Source organism: Pavona decussata, unplaced genomic scaffold (genome assembly GCF_977016875.1).
Source record: "Pavona decussata unplaced genomic scaffold, jaPavDecu1.1 SCAFFOLD_93, whole genome shotgun sequence".
In the NCBI taxonomy this organism is placed as follows: Eukaryota; Metazoa; Cnidaria; class Anthozoa; order Scleractinia; family Agariciidae; genus Pavona; species Pavona decussata.
This window is the reverse complement of record NW_028145510.1, coordinates 559,509-583,076: the sequence shown is the minus strand read 5'-3', so window position 1 is coordinate 583,076 and position 23,568 is coordinate 559,509. Positions and strand designations below refer to the sequence as shown.

At 37.7% G+C, this 23,568-nt stretch overlaps 2 protein-coding genes across 2 annotated transcripts; both read right to left on the bottom strand.

Annotated features, from left to right (window-relative positions):
• Window positions 1-6,746: 6,746 nt before the first annotated feature.
• On the bottom strand, window positions 6,747-8,470 carry LOC146473451 (adenosine receptor A3-like). Its single transcript, XM_085118369.1, has one exon. It carries the CDS (start codon window positions 8,145-8,147, stop codon window positions 7,251-7,253), a length of 897 nt encoding a protein of 298 aa, XP_084974495.1. The 5' UTR covers window positions 8,148-8,470; the 3' UTR covers window positions 6,747-7,250.
• Window positions 8,471-20,368: 11,898 nt separating this feature from the next.
• On the bottom strand, window positions 20,369-21,721 carry LOC146473450 (adenosine receptor A2b-like). The gene has a single exon (XM_085118368.1). It carries the CDS (start codon window positions 21,281-21,283, stop codon window positions 20,384-20,386), a length of 900 nt encoding a protein of 299 aa, XP_084974494.1. The 5' UTR covers window positions 21,284-21,721; the 3' UTR covers window positions 20,369-20,383.
• Window positions 21,722-23,568: the final 1,847 nt, after the last annotated feature.

The following is a 23,568-nucleotide window of genomic DNA, read 5'->3' as shown; positions in this document are numbered from 1 at the left end:
ATTACGCCTGAAGAATTTTGCAAAGAACAGTTGTCAACATTGAGTCAGTGCGCGTCATGACGGCAGGGCTGAACAGCGTCTGCGCATGTGCGGCATGTCGTGCGATCTTTACCAAAAACAGTGGCCTACCCTGTTTTTGTTTTGTTTTATTTTGTTTTTATTTTTGGATAGCATTTACCTGAACGGATGCTGATATCGTTCAAATTAAAATCGTAAATGCCGAGGTGGAGAGTTTAATTCCAATCATAATGAAATAAACTGAATCTTGAAAAAGTCAAGTTATTGTATCTAATAGCTCAGTATTTGTTTCGTTTACAATTGCATATCACAGTCTATCGTTGTAGTGCCGATGTTGTAGCAATATTGTATATTTTCTTTTAATTTTTGTCTATTACTAATACCCGCCATGATTAGCTAATGCTATACGCGGATTGTGTAAATTTTCCTTATATATTTGTTGAAAATAATAATAAAAGTGTGTAAAAAAAAAAGCTAAAACGTAGTTATCAGTGCTGATAGAGCGGCCGGGTTCAATTGAGTGTCGAAAGTAATTGCGTTTTTGTTTTGGTTTTGCATTACTACGTTCTGTGATTGGTTGATAAAACTGGCGCCACTTTCTCAACCAATAAGATAAAAAAACAAAGCCAATCGTGCCTCGCTCGAACGTGTTTTCCCGCGCGCTTGGCACCGGTTACATGTACAGTAGAACCCCGGATAACTCGAACTCCCCGCTAACTCGAACTAAGTCCCGTTTCCCTTGGATTTGACCCGACTTTTCAGTCACTTTTACTCGGATAACTCGAACTCGGATAACTCGAACGCGGGTAACTCGAACTAAATTTTGTTTCACTTGATCGAAATTTACCCCGATAACTCGAATTCTGGTTCTTGTAACTCACTACTGATGTCATCCCATTAATAATAATAATAATAATAATAATAATAATAATAATAATAATAATAATAATAATAATAATAATAATAATGTTTAATACTTATATTACGCTTTTTTCTATAAAAATGCTCAAAAGCGCATTACAATATTACTAATAACTAAATTAAAAACCAGTAAAATTACCCGATAAAATTACAATATTTAAAAATAAATAAATAAATAATTGACCTTTCCTGTTCGTATTGCATTAGCTCCTCCTGTCATGTTATCAGTAAAAAACACTGGAATTGACATTTCTACAGCAATTTCATTTTAATCAGTGCAACAGATCACGCATTTGACAGTCATTTCCGATCTTTTTAGTCAAACCGAACGCAGCCTGTTTTAAAAGCTGTCACATAGAGAACAAAAAACAGTGCTACAATGAACGAAAACATTAATCCATTGGACCTTGGAACGCCTATGAAAATACAATATACATGTATTTAAACTGTTTTCGCTAAGATGTTCTCCAGTAGCTGAGTGACAAATTCATAATGTTCACATCTCAAGTAGTTTCCTAGGCAGCCGTTCTTAGTGTCGACACAAGAGGAGCGTTGCGTCACGACACTAAGAACGGCTGCGTAGGAGACGACATATCAAGGCGTTCCAATTATTTCTTTAAAAGTTAACAAAGTTGTTTTGTTTTTGATTTTTAACCCGAAAGCCTCAGCCTACATGGGACGTACAGTTTCTGATGAGAGTAAGTTTAATTTGCCCTGGGTTGTATACTGAAGTGCTGATAATCAATAAACTATAAATTATTTATATGAAAAGTCGAATTTGCGATCTACCCCAATAACTCGAACCCCCGCTAACTCGAACAGTTTTTCGTCCTCCTTCAGAGTTTGAGTTACTGGGGTTCTACATGTATTTGCCTTGTGTTCTGATTGGTTCATTGCGCTGTTTGCACTTGTTGTGATTGGCCAGAGTAATTACTTTGGTTTTACACTCGATTGAAAACCGCTCTAATTACAAGGAATAAGTTCATGTAATGCATGATGAAAGTACAAGACAAGTTTCCATCGTGTGACTTCTATCTTTTGAGTCATGATCTGGCCCGGGTCATGACGTTTTCCGAAAACAGCTTCCGGTATGATCTCGAATAATGTAATGCAAATAGATTATAGGAAATATATAAAATAGCCCTGAATAGCGCTTGAGTCAGATAGTATCTGCCCCTATCATGAAGTTTTCAGAAAGAAATTTCAGGTATGATCTCAAGTACGGTAACGCAACATTTCAATTACGAAAGGAGGATGATTGTTGAAGACAAAAATTGAAGACAGACAAAAACTTTTTTTCCTAAATGATCAGGAAACGTTTAAGTAGAAATTGACAATCAAACCTTTAACTTTTTTATGAAGTGGATTCCCAGCAACGTTTAGACATCAGTTCGACAAAGCCTACAGCGCAGGTAATGTTTTATGCTTAAGCTTGACCTTTCCTGTTCGTATTGCAAAACACAATCTGGTCAGTCAATACCAAATTTCTTCGCCGCGAGCTGTCCATTTCCCACCGTTTTAACTGTCGAGTGCTCTTAGAAGTTATTCTTTCGATTTACTGCTTCAAAATGGTTAATTTTCTTTTTGAAGACGGCATAGTTGAGTCTAACACATGTAAACAATATGGCCGCCACAATAGTCGACAAAAACATTCCCTCTAGGGGGGTGCATAAATTAATCCAGGGTAAAAGAATAAATCAAATAAGGATTTGACGTCACACCGGTAGGGATGAGAGGTTCCCCTCCCTCGTGATATACGCGCCAATAATGGGTTTTCATTGGGCTGCTTGAAAGCCGCGAATATTGTAATTAAAATCTTTAAAATTTTGGCTTTAGATTTTCTGCTTTTGTGTGTGCTTTTTTATTTATTGTGACAATTGTGCTAGAATAAATTAGGGTTTAATACTTTAAGTTGCTGATGACACCCAAGACTTCCGTAACATCTGCTTCACTGAAGAACGGGCCCAGCGTTTAATAGACTTAAACAATTGCAGTTCCTTCAGTTGCACAGGTCTTACTTTTGTTGTATAAAACACAAAATAACTACAAAATTACACGTTTTCCATCCTCTATCCGTTTATCAAGAATTCAGCCATCATCATCATGTTCTATTAAAAAAAGAATGCCGTCCGGCGCACGCAACAGAAAGTACATCAGTAGCTGATAAGTGTACTAAAATGCTGAATAATTTCAGGCTACCGTTTGCCGTTTCATCCGTGCCTGTGGCAGGTCACGCAAGTTGGACTGGTTCAGCTAAGAAAATTGTGTGTGTCTTCATCTGACTGTAGCCGGCCAAACTTCGTCTTCTCTTTTTTTAATTACCGGACGCTGAAAGCGAAAAGAAATTTCGTGTCAAATTTGGAACCGGTGCCATTGATTTTGCTTCTTTAATTTAAATCAAACCTTGATCGCACGATTTTAGACATGACGCTCATGATCTCGGACCTCTACTTTACCAAAAGTATTCGATACATGATAGATCCAAGGCGGAAATTGTTAGGGCCTACACAGTAATATAGGTAGTCCGGACACAACAGAAGGTATTACTAAATATCCCTGGCTAGAGTTGAACGAAATTTGATCGAGTATTCTGCCTGTGATTCAGTTGTTTTCTACGTTTTGAACACCAGTAATAAATTATTCAATTTCTTCATCGCACACTCTGTTTTTCCTTTTGTTTGTTTTCAGCATCTTTACATCTTCCTTTAAAATACTTGGCAGCGTACAGCAATCTTGTGAGATCCTCAGGAAGATTTCATAAACTTAAGGTTACCCGGGACCTTCAGAGGTGTCTCGCGTTTAAGCGATGTAGCGCGTCCAGTTTAAACTGTACATACCTAAACCCCATATCAAATTAAAGCTTATAGAGCTGACTATCAAACCATACCAAGAATTTTGAAATAAAATAAATTGTCGAATTTTTCACGACCTCTAATTGCGAGCGTCCGAATCCCCTTTTTAAAGCTACAAGTCAAAGTGAATTTTGTTTTTTGCTAATTTTATTTGCTCCTCAGTTTCCGGACCCAAAGCGCTAAAAAGACGTGTCTGCGTTTTGCCATATTCAATCGCAGTGAAATGTTATTGAGCATTTTCGAAATAGGATGAAAAAAATGTGGAGTAATCGTACAAAAATCGCTCTCGGAGTAAAAATATTTCGAAAGAAAAAATTCGCAGACACGTTTTTGTTGTTTATATGTTAAACTAGCTACTGTCCAAATTTGAAGGCAAACGAACAAATTCCTTTTGAGTTTTAACTCTTTGAAGTGGCTCCTCCAAGTGAAAAAATTTATTCGAGGAAACAGCGCTAAAAATTCGGCAATTCATATTATTTCAAAATTCTTGGTTTAGTTGGATAGCCAGCTCTATAAGCTTTAATTTGATATAAGGGTTCAGGTATCTACAGTTTAAACCGGACGCACTACATCGCTTGGACGCGAGACACCTCTGAAGACACCTCTGAAGGTACCGGGTAACCTTAATTCAGTGTTTGTTTCACAAGTATAACAACACAATACACAGGACGAGCTCACTTATACTTATATTAGCAGATGGCAGAGGGTGTTTTTCCATTCCTGTCACGTGAAACGAGTATCACGAAGAAGTTTGGTACGCAATAACTTCTTCAAGTACATGGTGCACCATTTTTTAATAGAGTTCAACGTTTCATTTCATGCCAAATGTCTGGGACACGCGCTCTCAGGTTGAAAGTGCTTTTTCAGTTTTTTAATAAAGTGAGACGCCAGGCCTCAAAATAGTATTAAAGCTCGTCCAATAAGGAGACAGCGTTATTTTGTAATTCAAACCACGGACGCAATTAGAGTTTTAATTTTCCCTTTTGTATGTACCTTATTTCGTTTCTGTTTTTTTTTTTTTTTTACGACAGCTGTGTTAAAAAAGCAATCTTTATCAGGGCTCATATCAGTCCGTATTATTTTTAACCAGAGTTTGGCGCAAACTAAATCGAAGAGCGATGCTACTTAGCAAGTTACTGTATACCAAGCTTCTTAAAATTCTGAAAAGGAGAGGGTTCGTAAAGTTGTTATTTATATATATATATATGAGGAGAAATGAAAACACCCACACCACCCTGTCAGCTGCTAAATATAAAGTAAAATTAAATGCAAGGCTGATCGGACAGCTAAAATAATTTTATTGCCCAATACTTCGGTTAGACAATACTTACCTTTTTCAGGGGCGGCAAAAAGCTAAGCAATAAAGAAGGTTAGTATTGTCTAACCGAAATATTGGACAATAAAATTATTTTAGCTGTCCGATCAGCCTTGCATTTAATTTTACGTTTTATTCAACATTGCTGATCCTGATCCGGCTACACTTTGCTGCTGTTTGTACAAGTGGTCCCTGCACTATTCAAGAGTTACCTTGCTAAATATAACCGAGGTCGTTCGCCACCGATTTCGTGATGTTATGTACTATTTTGAGAAATTTTTCTGACAGTATATAAGGCGGATTGTTTTACGTTATCAACATTTTGGAGAACGATTTAAAGTTATTTCGAGCAAACACCAAAGAGTTCGCGTTACAGTCATCGTCTTCGTTTTTCTTATTATTGTTCCTACTGTTGTTTCTTTTTTCCTTTGGATGCGAATCCGTAATATATCAACTTCTGTATTGTTTTAGGTGTGCTAAAATAAATAATTAAAGAATAACTTATTACTTATATTCAAAACTTAGAAAACAACTGTACATCTCTATGACAGACCTGGTGAGGACTGGGGCCGGAACAGGTTAGTGGACAGGTCTGAAAAAGTCCTCAAGTGTCAGGTTCAAAGTCGCCACGGGCACAATCGACAGCCCCCCTTCCCCCACCCCCGTCTGGATAGGGTTAAACACACTACAGTGTTGTTAGCGTGATATAGTCGCACTTTATAGAATTGCTGCGTTCGGTTTTGTGCCCTGCTGGCTGAGTTCAACTGATTGACATTCAAATCCAGGTTTACAGGAGAAGAATTTTGAACACTATACTCTTGATCCTGGCACAGATGCCAAGAGTTTACGTCCGTTCGCATTTCTTCTACTCGAATAAAGGTCCAGATTTGTCACGGGCGCGTCTAAAACGACAAACGGTGCCCTGAAATTATTCAAATTTCGGATCATTTTTAATTATAAAAGGCAGGGCAGAGATGCAAAACATTTAATGCTATAGGAAAAGGAAGACGAACCCAACAAAGGGCTGTGGTTGTTCGAGTTTATTTAACGGTTTTTCTCTTCGCCTAACGCAGCTGGTACGGAAGTATTGGATGTCATCAGCAACTGAAACATGTTGAATCGCTGATTTGACATTTCTTTGTCTTAAATCAAGATGAGACGTCAGGCCTCAAAATAGCATTAAAGCCTGCCCAGTAAGGAGACAGGCATATTTTGTTGTTCAAAAACTGAGACTAAATATGGAGCCATTAGGACCAATTAGAGTTAGAAAAGTCGGGTCGTTTGAAAACTATTTTTTGCTCATTCCTTACTTGTTGCTAGCCATGTCCTTCATGTTAATTTTTTTCGAGTTTCAAGGGAATTTTAGTCTTTCGAACCTAGCGCACAACTTTTGAGTTGAAATAAACAAGAACTTGACAAGTAAAATCTATACCAAACGATCACAATAGTAAAAGGTTATTCAACCTTTTAATTTAGAAAAGTGGCCTTCATGTTAATGGTTTAAAATCAAGCCAATAACAACACCGTTAATTGATGATACCACTGTGAACCGATTGGTCAAGCAACCGAAAAGGGATCAACTTTTAAACGTAATTTTTTAAAAGTGAGACGGTGTTTTTGCATGTAAAACAAGGCAGGTGTAGGTAGGAAGGTTATTTCATTGACATTTGGATTTACAGAATAGCAATTAAATATGCTAATATATCCGAAAAATAATAAACTAAGAAAATAAAATGCTAATAACAAAAAAAAAAATACAAAAAAGTACATGAATAAGAGTTACAAAAGAAAAGCAACGAGTCATATTTTTAACATCATCATCAACATCAGTTTGTTAAACCAGCTACTGTTTTTATTATACCTTGTTTGATCAGTAAAGAATCGATTATTCGCTGAGTTGCTTGGTTTATTATATGTTTGTAATTTTTGGTGCTCAAGTTTTTTTTTTTCCTTTTATTGTTTTCCTTGGTCTTTAACATCTACCTTACAGAATTTGTAAAAACGAGGCAATACCCACAAACTGAGATATGGACAAAGGGGACTAGACACGGGTGAGGACATAATTTCCTTTGTACTAAAAAAATGTAAACCAAGTTCGACACATGCACAAAAGAAATGAATGCGAGACTTTTCGGGTATATCTCTTAACTGTAACAAGGAAAGATGTTTTGCATTATGTTGACGACAGAGTGTCGAATGTGTCTCATCCTCCAGCAGTAAATCAAAGGGTTTAGTGATGAATTTAGAAACACCATCGTCAAAGAGTAATCATATAAATGATCTGTAGTTGTGTTATGTTCAGAGATGATCACAGCAATCTTATAGCAGGTCAGTGGTAAATAACAAAGCAAAAACACCAAATAAACGTAAAATATACCAACCGCTAATTTTACAAGCCTCGCAACATTCGCCATCATTTCCCGATCCTGTCTTTCGTCTTGCTGCACTTGCAGGGATTGTATTTGATTTCTGTGGCGTCGAACAGTTAAATAGATCTTGAAGTAAAATATTCCGATGATTACAAGGAAAGCAATCTGGATAGAGGTGTAAATGTTTAGGTAGTCGTGTTTCGGGATCCACCAAGGAATAGATGAAAGAAATGAGCTTAGCACCATTATTAAGATCACCACAGCAACAACACGCTTGTGGGTCACAAACTCCTGATATCTGAGATGAAGATGAATGCCCAAGAATCTGTCAACAGTCAGCGCCAACACACCAAGGAACGAAGCACAGGATAAAAAAATAAAGGTGATGAAAAATGCCCCCTTAGTTTTATTATAAATTGTATTATCTTTAGCGTATTGTTCCAAATCCATGGCAAGACGTGCAATGTATAAAGGGTGAACCAGTAATCCAACACCAAGATCAGAAACAGCCAGACTCAGGAGCAATGTTTTCAAAGGCTTTGATAACGATGAAGTTTTTCTTATGGCGTGGATTGTGATACTGTTCAACACGATGGCGGTATGACATAAGAAAGCATTTAAAATGATATTAACAATGTACGTTGGAGATAATTCTTCACTGGCTTCGTCCATTGTTTAGAAAGTTCAACAGAACCGTTGATCGTAAAAATTTCCAGAAGTGCAGTCACTTTCCAAGTTCTATACGTACATGGCTAAAGTTTAACTTACGGCTGTGAGAGTTGAATTCGGCAAAATATGTTTCGTTGCAAGGAATGTAGTAGGATCAGTGAATGGGTTTCAACAATTTCAGCTCGCCAAACGTCCAATTCGCCAAGTATCGACAGTTTCTCTCGGCGCTGTTCACCTCGCCTTGGTTAGACCTGTAGCCGCAACTTCGCTTCAATCCAACGTAATGAGGAACTATAGTTCTTTGAGACTATTACACGCCGTGTCTCTTTTCTATAAAACAGGTGGTTGCATGTCATCATTAGAGCTAATTTGTTTTTTTTAAAGGAGACAAAAGCTTCAAAATAGTCAGCCAATAGCATTACAGTTCGCTCAGTAAAAAGGCAGGAATATTTTATGACTTTCTAAAATTTTCCATTTTCTTGTTGCCTTTTTGTTTGTTTGTTTGTTTGTTTGTTTTTTTTCATTTATTGCGCCACGCGGGAGTTAGCTGTCCACGTCACCTGTAACAAAGTTTGGAGCAAAATAAATCGAAGCTAAAAATTGAGCGCTTTATTTATGCCATATATTTGAAAATATTGATGTGTGCTTAGCTTCTTAAATGAAAACTCTAAAAGTGAAATAGACCCGTGAAGTTATCAATTACTTTCCAAAGCACAGTGTTTGAGATCGTGAGCAAAGCTATCAATTCAACAAAATCAACAAAATCAACAGCATCGATTTCAGGGGCAGTTGGGTTTGGAGTCATCCGAAGGCTATATAAGTGAGTCCAGCTTGCGGAACCTCCCAAATGCTAATTTTAAAACGCCTAGACCTGTGTAAACCAATTGACTTTACTAAACTAAATTTTCGTTAGAATGGTAGACTCGCCCTTTTCTGGATTGCTGTGTTCGTTTTTGTGTCGCGCAAGCTGAGCTATTTGTAGTTCACCCGACAATTAATTTTAAGATTAATATTCAAGTTTCAATACGGGTTTACACGAGAAAAAAATGTTTCGTACTAAGCTTTTGATGCTGGCATAAGTGTCCAGAGTTTAGGCCTGCCATTTTTTAATTTAATCGACAAATTTTCTTCTATCGTTGAAAAGTCCAGTTTTGCCACGGTCGCGCCTTAAAAACGACAAACGGTGCTCTGAGCGGCATTATTAGGCATTTTTAGTACACTTATCAACAACTGATGCGCTTCTTGTTGCATAATTCCGGAGGGTTTTTAATTGAAAATGATGACTGGGATGTTGATGACGGACAAGAGATGAAAAAAATGTAATTTTATAGAAATCTTTTTCTATTTCAAGAAGAAAGGAAGACCAACGCAACCAGGAGCTGCTTTTGTTTGAGTTTATTAAACGTTTTTTTTTCTTTGCCTAAAGCAGAGTTACTGAAGTCTTTGTCTTTAATAAAGATGTCACCTGAGGCCTCAAAAGAGTATCGAAGCTCAGCCAGTGAAGAGGCAGCCAATTTTGTTCAGCAAACATGACGTACCGGCGCAATAAGAGTTTGAAGAGACGGCCGTCCGGTCGTTTGAAAAAAATAGATTTCACTCATTTCATGTGTGTTGCAAGACATGCACTTATACCAAAACCTAAATTTGTTTGATCGGATCTTTTAAGTTTTTTCGAGTTTCAAGGTGGTTTCTGGATTCTCGAGAAAATGCACGTGGCGGCTTCTGTTAAGATTTAAATTTGGTACATCTTTCAAGGTGAATTTAAAAAGAATCGGCTATATACGAAACAAACACCACACTAAAAGTTATTTCATATATCTTTTTAAAATTTAAAGTGAATTTTATGTTTATTAACTTTGAATCAAGCTCAAGCTAACGGGAAGACCTTAATAACACCACTGGCAAACTGCTTGATCAAACAACATTAAACGGGTCAACTTCCTGCGTCACTTTTTTTTTCTTCTTTTTGAGTAAGGCGGCTTTTTTCAAACAAACCAACGCAGTTGTAGGTAGGTTAATCTATTTCTATTTGGATTTAAAGATCGAGCAGCAATTGAATATGCTGATATATCGGAGACAAAAACCCTTCCTTTCCAGAACCTTAATCTGTCTGATCGGATCTTTGAATTTTTTTTCGAGTTTCCAGGGATTTTTGGTTTCTCGAGCAAATGTGTAGGTATAAATTTTGCACAACTTTGAAGTTGATTTTAACGACAACTGACAAATAAACTCTATACCAAGCAAACACCACATTCAAAGATATTACATACCTTTTTACGCGGGATGCCCTAAGGGCAGACCGTGTCTAAAAATGGGCTCCGTATCTTTTTTTTTTCTCTTTTATGGTAGCTTCAAATCTGCACATTCATTTATTCGTTTAACTCTGCCCTCTCCTAGTAGGGATGTATTGTTCTGATTGTCTTCAACAAAAGCGGCCCAATGAAAATCCATTATTGGCACGTATATCACGAGGGAGGGGACCCTCTCGTCCCTACCGGTGTGACGTCAAATCATCATTTGATTTTTGCATTAAACCTGGATTAAATTCCTCTCTCTCCTAGAAGGGATGTTTTTGTCACTATTGTGGTGGCCATATTATTTACATGTGTTAGACTCAACTGTTCCGTTTTCAAAACGAAAATTAACCATTTTGAAGCGGTAAATTGAAAGAATAACTTCTAAGAAGCACTCGACAGTTAAAACGGTGGAAAATGGACAGCTCGTTCATTTTTTCTTTTGTATGTACCTCTTTTCGTTTCGGTTTTTTACTTCAACTGTGTTAAAAAAGCAATCTTCATCAGGGCTCATATGTCCGTATCATTTTTAATTAGAGTTTGGCGCAAACTAAATCGAAGAGTGATGCTACTTAGAAAGTTACTGTATACCAAGCTTCTTAAAATTCTGAAAAGGAGAGGGTTCGTAAAGTTATGTATATGAGGAGAGATGAAAACACCCACACCACCCTATCAGCTGCTAAATATAAGCGAGGTCGTCCGCCACCGATTTCGTGATGTTATGTACTATTTTGAGAAGTTTTCATGACGGCTTATAAAATCGTTTTACGTTACGGAGAACGATTTAAAGTTATTTCGAGCAAACACCAAAGAGTTCGCGTTACAGTCATCGTCTTCGTTTTCCTTATTTTTGTTCTTACTGTTGTTTCTTTTTTTTCCTTTGGATGCGAATCCATATTATATCAACTTCTGTATTGTTTTAGGTGTGCTAAAATAAATAATTAAAGAATAATTTATTACTTACATTCAAAGCTTAGGAAACAGCTCTATATCTCTATGACAGGCCTGGTGAGGACTGGGGGCGGAACAGCATGAACAATAGTGCGCGGAGAGGCGTCATTTTTTTTGCGCTCCCCACTTTGAGCGTGACTCGCACTCCGCGCTCGCCTCGTGCTTGCCTCTGCTCGCCTAAAACACATGAAACAAAAATAATAACGCCTGCTCTGCAGGTTAAGTTAGGCCTGCAGTCAGCCGAAGGCTTACGGAACTGAAGCGTACAGTTTTGTTAGTTGAACCGGCCAGCTTGAGGGATAAGCCAAATGTTAAGCACCTGGACCGGCGTAAACCAACTGATTTGTTCCTTTGATATAACAGGTCATTACAGTGATCCCATGTGCAAATAAGGCTGATTCACCTTTGTATGAATATTCCCTGCTGTCTTTTTTTCAACTGTTTTACAGTAACCCTATCTAGACGGGGCTTTTTTTTTTGTCTTCTGGGGCAGGGGGGTACTCCACAACTTTGCAAGTATAAAAGCTATGACCTGTGAGATTTGAAGGATAAATAGTACGTTCAAAGATGTCTCCTTTGAGGTCCTCAGTGAGAAGTAATGACGCAATATCACGTGGTAATAAGGTCATGATTGTCAAATGGCGGTCATCTTGGATCCGCCATCTTTGATTTGTGGATTTTCCCAAAGCTTCAGGAACTGTATTATGAGCTAAAAATATAACAAATTACGGGAAGAAAAGTGATCTTTCTTCATTAAAAAAGGGATTTTCTATTTTCTGAAAAACCTGCCTGTCAAAAATTGGTTGCCATGGTTGCTATGAACACTAACCGACCACGCAGAATTTTTTTCAGATAATTTCTGAAAAAGTCCTCAAGTGTCAGGTTCAAAGTCGTCGCGGGCCCAATCCAACCCCCCCCCCCCCCTTCCCCCACCCCCGTCTAGATAGGGCCTAAACACACTACAGTGTTGCTAGCGTGATAGAGTCGCACTTTATAGAATTGCTGCGTTCGGTTTTGTGCCCTGCTGGCTGAGTTCATTCGGCAGTTAAGTTTCAACTGATTGACATTCAAATCCAGGTTTACAGGGCCGGAGAAGAATTTTGAACACTATACTCTTGATCCTGGCACAGATGCCCAGCGTTTACGTCCGTTTGCATTTCTTCTATTCGAATAAAGGTGCAGATTTGTCACGGGCGCGCCTAAAACGACAAACGGTGCCCTGAAATAATTCAAATTTCGGATAATTTTTAATTATTAAAGGCCGGACAGAGATGCAAACCATTTAATGCTATAGGAAAAGGAAGACGAACCCAACAAAGGGCTGTGGTTGTTTGAGTTTATTAAATTAACGGTTTTTCTCTTCGCCTAACGCAGCTGGTACGGAAGTCTTGGATGTCATCAGCAACTGAAACATGTTGAATAGCTGATTTGACATTTTTTTTGTCTTAAATGAAGATGAGACGTCAGGCCTCAATATAGCATTAAATTAAGCCCGCCCAGTAAGGAGGCAGGCATATTTTGTTGCGGTTCAAAAAAAGACTAAATATGGAGCCATTAGGACCAATTAGAGTTAGAAAAGTCCGGTCGTTTGAAAACTACTTTTAATTTTGCTCATTTCTTGCGTGTTGCTAGACATGTCCTTCTGCTAAAGCCTCAATCCCATTGATCGGATCATGTTAATTTTTTTCGAGTTTCAAGGGAATTTTGGTCTTTCGAACCTGGCGTACAACTCAATTTGCAGTTGAAATAAACAAGAACTTGACAAGTAGAATTTATACAAAACTATCACAATAGTAAAAGTTATTCAACCTTTTAATTTAGAAAAGTGACCAACACCGTTAATTAATGACACCACTGTGAACCGATTGGTCAAGCAACCGAAAAGGGATCAACTTTTAAATGTAATTTTTTAAAAGTGACGGTGTTTTTCATGTAATACAAGGCAGGTGCAGGTAGGAAGGTTGTTTTATTGCCATCTGGATTTACAGAATAGCAATTAAATATGCTAATATATCCGAACAATAATAAACTAAGAAAATAAAATGCTAATAACAAAAAAATTTACACAAAAATTGCATGAATAAGAGTTACAAAAAGAAAAGCAACGAGTCATATTTTTAACATCATCATCAATATTAGTTTGTTACACCAGCCACTGTTTTTATTATACCTTGTTTGATCAGTAAAGAATCGATTATTCGCCGAGTTGCTTGGTTTATTATATGCTTGTAATTTTTGGTGCTCAAGTTTTTTTTTCCTTTTTATTGTTTTCTTCGGGCTTTAACATCTACCTAACAGAATTTGTAAAAACGAGGCAATACCCTTGCCCTACGCAGAAACTGAGATATGCATGGACAAAGGGGACTAGGCATGGGTGAGGACATAATTTCCTTTGTACTAAAAAAATGTAAACGAAGTTCAACACATGCACAAAAGAAATGAATCCGAGACTTTGAGATATGTCCAGGATCGACCTTGTTAGCAAGAATTTGCTAGCAAACTATTTTCGCAAAAGTAACAAGGATTTTCCTTGCTAGCTAAAACCGTTCATTACAAATATCGCAAAAATCGCAAGAATAACTAATGTAACAAGATTCAAGACTTAGAAGAACTTGAAGGCAAGAAGGGCCCCGAAATGTCCGCAAATATCGCAAATATTGCAAAAGTAACAAGGATTTTTCTTGCTAGCAAAAACCATTCACTACAAATATCGCAAGAATCGCAAGAATAACTAATGTAACAAGATTCAAGACTTAGGATAAGAAGAAGGCAAGGAGGGCCCCGAAATGTCCGCAAATATCGCAAATATCGCAAAAGTAACAAGGTATTTTCTTGCTAGCAAAAACCATTCATTACAAATATCGCAAGAATCGCAAGAATAACAAATGTAGCGAGATTCAAAACTTAGAAGAAGATGAAGGAAAGAAGGGCCCCGGAATGTCCGCTAATATCGCAAATATCGCAAAAGTAACAAGGATTTTTCTTGCTAGCAAAAACCATTCATTACAAATATCGCAAGAATCGCAAGAATAACAAATGTAGCAAGATTCAAGACTTAGAAGAAGATGAAGGAAAGAAGGGCCCCGGAATGTCCGCAAATATCGCAAATATCGCAAAAGTAACAAGGATTTTTCTTGCTAGCAAAAACCACTTTTTCACTACAAATATCGCAAAAATGGCAAGAATAGCTAATGTAACAAGATTCAAGACTCAGGAGAAGATAAAGACAACAAGAGCCCCGAAATGTCCGCAAATATCGCAAAAGTAACAAGGATTTTTCTTGCTAGTAAAAACCATTCACTACAAATATCGCAAGAATCGCAAGAATAACTAACGTAACAAGATTCAAGACTTAGAAGAAGATGAATGCAAGAAGGGCCCCGAAATGTCCGCAAATATAGCAAATATCGCAAAAGTAACAAGGATTTTTCTTGCTAGCAAAAACCATTCACTACAAATATCGCAAGAATCGCAAGAATAACTAATGTAACAAGATTCAAGAATTAGTAAAAGATGAAGGCAAGAAGGGCCCCGAAATGTCCGCAAATATCGCAAATATCGCAAAAGTAACAAGGATTTTTCTTGCTAGCAAAAACCATTTACTACAAATATCGCAAGAATCGCAAGAATAACAAATGTAACAAGATTCAAGACTTAGAAGAACTTGAAGGCAAGAAAGGCCCCGAAATGTCCGCAAATATCGCAAATATCGCAAAAGTAACAAGGATTTTTCTTGCTAGCAAAAACCATTCACTACAAATATCGCAAGAATCGCAAGAATAACTAATGTAACAAGATTCAAGACTTAGGGAAAGATGAAGACAAGGAGGGCCCCGAAATGTCCGCAAATATCGCAAATATCGCAAAAGTAACAAGGTATTTTCTTGCTAGCAAAAACCATTCATTACAAATATCGCAAGAATCGCAAGAATAACAAATGTAGCAAGATTCAAGACTTAGAAGAAGATGAAGGAAAGAAGGGCCCCGGAATGTCCGCAAATATCGCAAATATCGCAAAAGTAACAAGGATTTTTCTTGCTAGCAAAAACCATTCACTACAAATATCGCAAGAATCGCAAGAATAACTAACGTAACAAGATTCAAGACTTAGAAGAAGATGAAGGCAAGAAGGGCCCCGAAATGTCCGCAAATATAGCAAATATCGCAAAAGTAACAAGGATTTCCCTTGCTAGCTAAAAGCGTTCATTACAAACATTGCAAAAATCGCAAGAATAACAAATGTAACAAGATTCAAGACTTAGAAGAATTTGAATGCAAGAAGGGCCCCGAAATGTCCGCAAATATCGCAAAAGTAACAAGGATTTTCCTTGCTAGCAAAACCATTCATTACAAATATCGCAAAAATGGTAAGAATAACTAATATAACAAGATTCAAGACTTAGGAGAAGATGAAGGTAAGGAGGGCTCCGAAATGTCCGCAAATATCGCAAATATCGCAAAAGTAACAAGGATTTTTCTTGCTAGCAAAAACCATTCATTACAAATATCGCAAGAATCACAAGAATAACAAATGTAACAAGATCCAAGACTTACAAGAAGTTGAATGCAAGAAAGGCCCCGAAATGTCCGCAAATATCGCAAAAGTAACAAGGATTTTTCTTGCTAGCCAAAACCGTTCATTACAAATATCGCAAAAATCACAAATGTAACAAGATTCAAGAGTTAGAAGACCTTGAATGCAAGAAGGGCCCCGAAATGTCCACAAATATCGCAAATATCGCAAAAGTAACAAGGATTTTTCTTGCTAGCAAAAACCATTCATTACAAATATCGCAAGAGTCGCAAGAATAACAAATGTAACAAGATCCAAGACTTAGAAGAACTTGAAGGCAAGAAGGGCCCCGAAATGTCCGCAAATATCGCAAATATCGCAAAAGTAACAAGGATTTTTCTTGCTAGCAAAAACCACTCATTACAAATATCGCAAGAATCGCAAGAATAACAAATGTAACAAGATCCAAGACTTAGAAGAACTTGAAGGCAAGAAGGGCCCCGAAATGTCCGCAAATATAGCAAATATCGCAAAAGTAACAAGGATTTTTCTTGCTAGCAAAAACCATTCACTACAAATATCGCAAAAATCGCAAGAATAACAAATGTAACAAGATTCAAGATTTAGAAGAAGTTGAAGGCATAAGCATTGTTGGTCGCCATCGTTCAGGATACCGTGACAGTCAATTCCTTCCACCACGATAGACAGCCAAATGTTAAATGCGCCGGCTGTAAAAGGATGTATGCTTAAATATGTGCTTGGTTGTAAGCGGTATTGTTTGGAATGAAATAGAGCGCGTTACCGCTAAGGTGTGATTTAAATGATTTTTTTGTTTAATGTCGGCTACTGATGTCTTAATAGGGCTGGCAGGCGTGTCAAAGACAAGGTTTTATTAACTCGGTCCCAAGGGTGTATTGCTTGAACAGAGGAGGTTCCATTGTTATACAGATAATAAACTGAGTACGAGTCCTAGGAAAATGATCTTAAAAAAGAGTAATTAAACAGAGTTCACGGATCACATGCAATGTTTATTATTCATAATGATCTACTCATTACTTTCTACTGTGTTTTTATTTTCCGATTGTAACACACACGACTGGACAACAGGAAGTTTTGCAAGATTATTTGGCGCTGAAGTTTAATTGCTTTGTAAGATACAATCGTCACGAGATGTGAATTTCCATTATTAGCTTTGTTTGACACTAGGACTAAGGATTAACAGAATTGAAGTACTCTAGACATTTGCCTGTTATCATTTTGTTGTAGTAAATTATTTTTGTAGCCGCACTATTTAAGCGTACTGTTTATATTGATAGCAATGAATAAAAGTTTCCCAAAGACCGCGCATTGTCTTGAGCGTTTTTGTTTTTTTACGTTTACCGGAAAGTAGTAAATTTTATGGGTTTATCTCCTGAAAAGTTTTTTGAACACTTGTAAGAACTTGAAACGTCACATTCGGTTATACGTTCATTATTTTTGTAAAGGTGACAACAATGAAAGGTGATTGAAACAAGCGGTTTGGGAAGAATTACTCTAAAGTCCGAAAATAACCAAAGGCCACCATAATTTGTCGCTGATAAATATCTATCTTTATTATATAAGTAATTCATCACAAACCATAACAGCAGTCAGGAATGGCCATTATTCATTCCGCCTAAGGTATCTACAATCATCAAATAAGAAATATAACGAATATTTACGGGCCGACCGCGGTTGTTTTGACACTCATTACACCAAGTAAAATCGGTGAAAACATTCAGGTAAAAAACTCATAAAAATCTATTTACCAAAATGTGCAATTGGTAAACTATATGTCCAAATGAAAGAAATGTTGCATATAGTCCAGGGTCCTTGTCATGGGTGTTGCAACACATTCTTTCTTATCAATCATTATGTCCAAATTTAAGTCGAAATCCGGCAGGATTTCATCGCACTCCATCTCCGCTATTTCTTTTAAAATTTCTTCCTCATCAGCGACAGACTGTTGTTGAAATATAGTCGTACATTATTGTATTTCTTTTGCCTCTTTTTCGGAGACGTGATTGACGGAAGAACGGTATTTTTGGCGAAGGAAGTTCCCTTTGTCTTTTCGTAACCAGTTGGTTATCTGCCGTTCTTCTTCGTCTCCAAGAAATTCAGTAGGCGGAACTACTACAAGTACTCATATAGTGTAGTAAAATGTTCCAGTTCTCCTTTTAACCGTTTGTGTGAGTTTGCTACAAATCGCAATGAAGAACGCTTCAGGGGCACCCAACGACAGTTTCCTCTCAAATCCTTTGAAACGCTATTTTAGGCTATCTGGAGTTTCTTTAAAGCTCTGCAGGTTCATTTTAGGCTGCGCTATAATATTTTTATCTGTTCGGTCATTCTAGGGGAACTTCAGTCATTTCGAAATTACTAGGGCATTCTTGTCCATTTCCCGAAAACCTTAGGTCTTATTTCCTTTCCGAAAATCTTAGCTGACCTTTTTTCGGTACCCGAAACGACATTTTTATCAATCCGAAAACACTAGGCCTTAAATTTTCCATATCACGAAAGTTCGAGGTGAAAATTCCCTCAGAAAATTGTAGGGGATTAAGGACCTTCCGAACAGACAATTTACCGAAACGATCCGTTGGGTGCCCCTGACGCTTGGAGACGGATATGACTAGTGAACAGTTGACTGCCCCATGACAGGTAATCTTCTGTCATTTTATAGTGTCAAGAACGAGGAAACGTTGTGGGCGGCACTGCATGAGTCACCTCCAAAAGACGGAAAGTATGGGCTTGGAGTCGTTTAATATCCGAGAAAGAGTCGTGTCCTTTGGGTGGGAAAGTGTTGGTTGCGAAATTCACGAAAGCCGTGAATGTTGTTGTTTTTGTTCCTGGCTATGAAAAGTTCTGCTTACGTTTCCGTTTGTTGCTAAAATTTGCCCCGTTCTGTGAGCGAAACTCCTTTCAATGCATTGAGCCGTATGTTGATGGAATTAAGAACGAAGCATACACTGATTGATATTACAGTGTTTTGCTACTGACAGTAATTATAAGTAGCTTCACGTTTGTAACTGATATTCATTATTTAAAATAAATGAACGGGCATACACATCTTAATAATATTCACTTGTTGGTTGTTGTTCAACCAGTGTAGAATTTTGTTAAATGGTTTTAGCTAGCAAGAAAAATCCTTGTTACTTTTGCGATATTTGCGATATTTGCGGACATTTCGCGGCCCTTCTTGCCTTCATCTTTTACTAAGTCTTGAATCTTGTTACATTTGTTATTCTTGCGATTTTTGCGATATTTGTAATGATTGCTTTTAGCTAGCAAGGAAAATCCTTGTTCCTTTTGCGATATTTGCGATATTTGCGGGCATTTCGGGGCCCTCCTTGCATTCAAATTCTTCTAAGTCTTGAATCTTGTTACATTTGTTATTCTTGCGATATTTGTAATGAACGCTTTTAGCTAGCAAGGAAAATCCTTGTTACTTTTGCGATATTTGCGATATTTGCGGACATTTCGGGGTCCTTCGTGCCTTCATCTTATCTTAAGTCTTGAATCTTGTTACATTTGTTATTCTTGCGATTTTTGCGATATTTGTAATGAACGCTTTTAGCTAGCAAGGAAAATCCTTGTTACTTTTGCGATATTTGCGGGCATTTCGGGGCCCTCCTTGCCTTGAACTTCTTCTAAGTCTTGAATCTTGTTACGTTTGTTATTCTTGCAATTTTTGCGATATTTGTAGTGAATGGTTTTTGCTAGCAAGAAAAATCCTTGTTACTTTTGCGATATTTGCGATATTTGCGGACATTCCGGGGCCCTCCTTGCCTTGAACTTCATCTAAGTGTTGAATCTTGTTACATTTGTTATTCTTGCGATTTTTGCGATATTTGTAATGAACGCTTTTAGCTAGCAAGGAAAATCCTTGTTACTTTTGCGATATTTGCGGGCATTTCGGGGCCCTCCTTGCCTTGAACTTCTTCTAAGTCTTGAATCTTGTTACGTTTGTTATTCTTGCAATTTTTGCGATATTTGTAGTGAATGGTTTTTGCTAGCAAGAAAAATCCTTGTTACTTTTGCGATATTTGCGATATTTGCGGACATTCCGGGGCCCTCCTTGCCTTGAACTTCATCTAAGTGTTGAATCTTGTTACATTTGTTATTCTTGCGATTTTTGCGATATTTGTAATGAAAGTTTTTAGCTAGCAAGAAAAATCCTTGTTAGTTTTGCGATATTTGCGGACATTTCGGGGCCCTTCTTGCCTTCATCTTTTTCTACGTCTTGAATCTTTTTACTTTTGTTATTCTTGCGATTTTTGCGATATTTGTTACTCAGTCTTTTCTCTTGGCAAGGAAATGTCTTGTTGCTTTCGCGATTATTGCTATTTCTTCTATACTCTTCTAAAAGCCGTCTTCTTTGCGACAATTGCGAAAATAATTTGCTAGCAAATTCTTGCTAACAACGTCGATCCTGGACATAAGTGGAGACTTTTGGGGTATATCTCTTAACTGTAACAAGGAAAGATCTTTTGCATTATGTTGATGACAGAGTGTCGAATGTGTCTCATCCTCCAGCAGTAAATCAAAGGGTTTAGTGATGAATTTAGAAACATCATGGTCAAAGAGTAATAATGTAAATGCTTTGTAGTTGTGTTACGTCCAGAGATGTTCTCAGCAATCATAAAGCATATCAGTGGTAAATAACAAAGCAAAAATACCAAATAAACGTAAAATGTACCAAGCGCTAATTTTACAAGCCTCGCAACATTCGCCATCATTTCCCGATCCTGTCTTTCGTCTCGCTGCACTTGTAGGGATTGCATTTGATTTCTGTGGCGTCGAACAGTTAAATAGATCTTGAAGTAAAATATTCCGATGATAACAAGGCAAGCAATATCAATAGAGGAGTAAATGTAGTCGTGTTCCGGGATCCACCAACGTAAAGACGAAAGAAATGAGCTAAGCACCATTATTAAGATCACCACAGCAACAACACGCTTGTGGGTCACAAACTCCTGATATCTGAGATGAAGATGAATGGCCAAGAATCTGTCAACAGTCAGCGCCAACACACCAAGGAACGATGCACAGGATAAAAAAATAAAGGTGATGAGAAATGCCATGATAGTTTTCTTGTAAGTTGCATTATTTTTAGGACTTTTAGAGTATTGTTCCAAATCCATGGCAAGACGTGCAATGTATAAAGGGTGAACCAGTAATCCAACACCAAGATCAGAAACAGCCAGACTCAGGAGCAATGTTTTCAAAGGCTTTGGTAACGATGAAGTTTTTCTTATGGCGTGGATTGTGATACTGTTCAACACGATGGCGGTATGACATAAGAAAGCGTTTAAAATGATATTAACAATGTACGTTGGAAATAATTCTTCACTGGCTTCGTTCATTGTTTAGAAAGTTCTAACAGAACCTTTGTTGGTAAAAATTTCCAGAAGTGCAGTCACTTTCCAAGTTCTATACGTACAGCTAAAGTTTAACCTACGACTGTGAGAGTTGAATTCGGCAAAAATATGTTTCGTTGCAAGGAATGAAGTAGGATCAGTGAATGGGTTTCAACAAATTCAGCTCGCCAAACATCCAATTTGTCAAGTATCGACGGGTTCTCTCGGCGCCGTTCACCGTGCCTTGGTTAGACCTGTAGCCGCAACTTCGCTTCAATCCAACGTAATGAGGAACTATAGTTCTTTGAGTCTATTACACGCCGTGTCTCTTTTCTATAAAACAGGTGGTTGCATGTCATCATTAGAGCTAATTTGTCGTTTTTTTTAAAGAAGACACAAGCTTCAAAATAGTCAGCCAATAGCATTACAGTTCGCTCAGTAAAAAGGCAGGAATATTTTATCACTTTCTAAAACTTTCCGTTTTCTTGTTGTCTTTTTGTTTTTTTCATTTATTGCGCCACGCGGGAGTTAGCTGGCCACGTCACCCGTAACAAAGTTTGGCGGAAAATAAATCGAAGCTAAAAATTGAGCACTTTATTTATCACTTGTGAAATGTTCGTGGCTAGTCTGACGCGGCGTTTCGTCTCGGCCAAGAGACTCTTCAGAGACCTTTAGAATTTGTAGGCAAACTCGTTGAGCATCGCGCTCAAAGTCCCGTTCGCAAATTCAAGATGTTAGCAGTCTGGCCCTCTATCGCAGAAGGATTCCCAACCGCACGTACACGAGTTGAAATTTATACAATAAAGAATTGAAAAAATGTCGCTTGTGAAATGTTCGTGGCTAGTCTGACGCGGCGTTTCGTCTCGGCCAAGAGACTCTTCAGAGACCTTTAGAATTTGTAGGCAAACTCGTTGAGCATCGCGCTCAAAGTTCCGTTCGCAAATTCAAGATGTTAGCAGTCTGGCCCTCTATCGCAGAAGGATTCCCAACCGCACGTACACGAGTTGTATAAATTTCAACTCGTGTACGTGCGGTTGGGAATCCTTCTGCGATAGAGGGCCAGACTGCTAACATCTTGAATTTGCGAACGGGACTTTGAGCGCGATGCTCAACGAGTTTGCCTACAAATTCTAAAGGTCTCTGAAGAGTCTCTTAGCCGAGACGAAACGCCGCGTCAGACTAGCCGCGCACATTTCACAAGTGACATTTTTTCAATTCTTTATTGTATAAATTTCACTTTAGTTTATACCATATATTTGCAAATATTGTTGTGTGCTTAGCTTCTTAAATGAAAACTCTAAAAGTGAAATAGACCCGTAAAGTTATCAATTACTTTCCAAAGCACAGTGTTTGAGATCGTGAGCAAAGCTATCAATTCAACAAAATCAACAAATCAACGGCATCGATTTTAGGGGCAGTTCGGTTTGGAGTCATCCGAAGGCTATATAAGTGAGTCCAGCTCGCGTAACCTCCCAAATGCTAATTTTAAAACGCCTAGACCTGTGTTAGCTAATTGACTTTACTAAACTAAATTTTCCTTAGCATGGTAGACTCGCCCTTTTCTGAATTGCTGTGTTCATTTTTGTGTCGCGCAAGCTGAGCTATTTGTAGTTCACCCGACAATTAATTTTAAGAATAATATTCAAGTTTCAATCCGGGTTTACGCGAGAAAAAAATGTTTCGTACTAAGCTTTTGCTGCTGGCATAAGTGTCCAGAGTTTAGACCTGCCATTTTTTAACTTAATCGACAAATTTATGCGCCGTCACGCGCATAATTTCGATTTCATACATCTTGAACTTTGAAAATTCACTGTGGTTGGCTTTCTACAACCTCGTTCCCAGGGTCTCTCCACTTCACGCTCCCTGGGACGTGAAGGGGAGAGACCCTGGACCGAGGTTAGGCTTTCAATGAATCCTAAGACGGTAGTTTTGGACATTTTGAAAACTTCGTTTATGGTAGTTTTCGATAATTGCTAACCGATGTCAATTGTAACGTTTCTCGAAAAAATGCAAGCGTTTTCGTTTCTCTATTACTTTTTTTTTTCTCACACATCAACTTTATTATTTATTTCATCAGCCGAAGTGTACATAAAATTTATAACTACATTAAATGTATGAATACAAAGAAATGCAACTTCTTTTACTAAATACGCAGGACCGCGGGTAGCGAAAGCTAATCGAGGCGGGCAGAGTAAGACAAGACGAAAATATAAATATGGGAGTAGAAAATACTAAGAGATTGAAATGATTACTTTATGAAATAAATGAATGAATGAATGAATGAATGAATG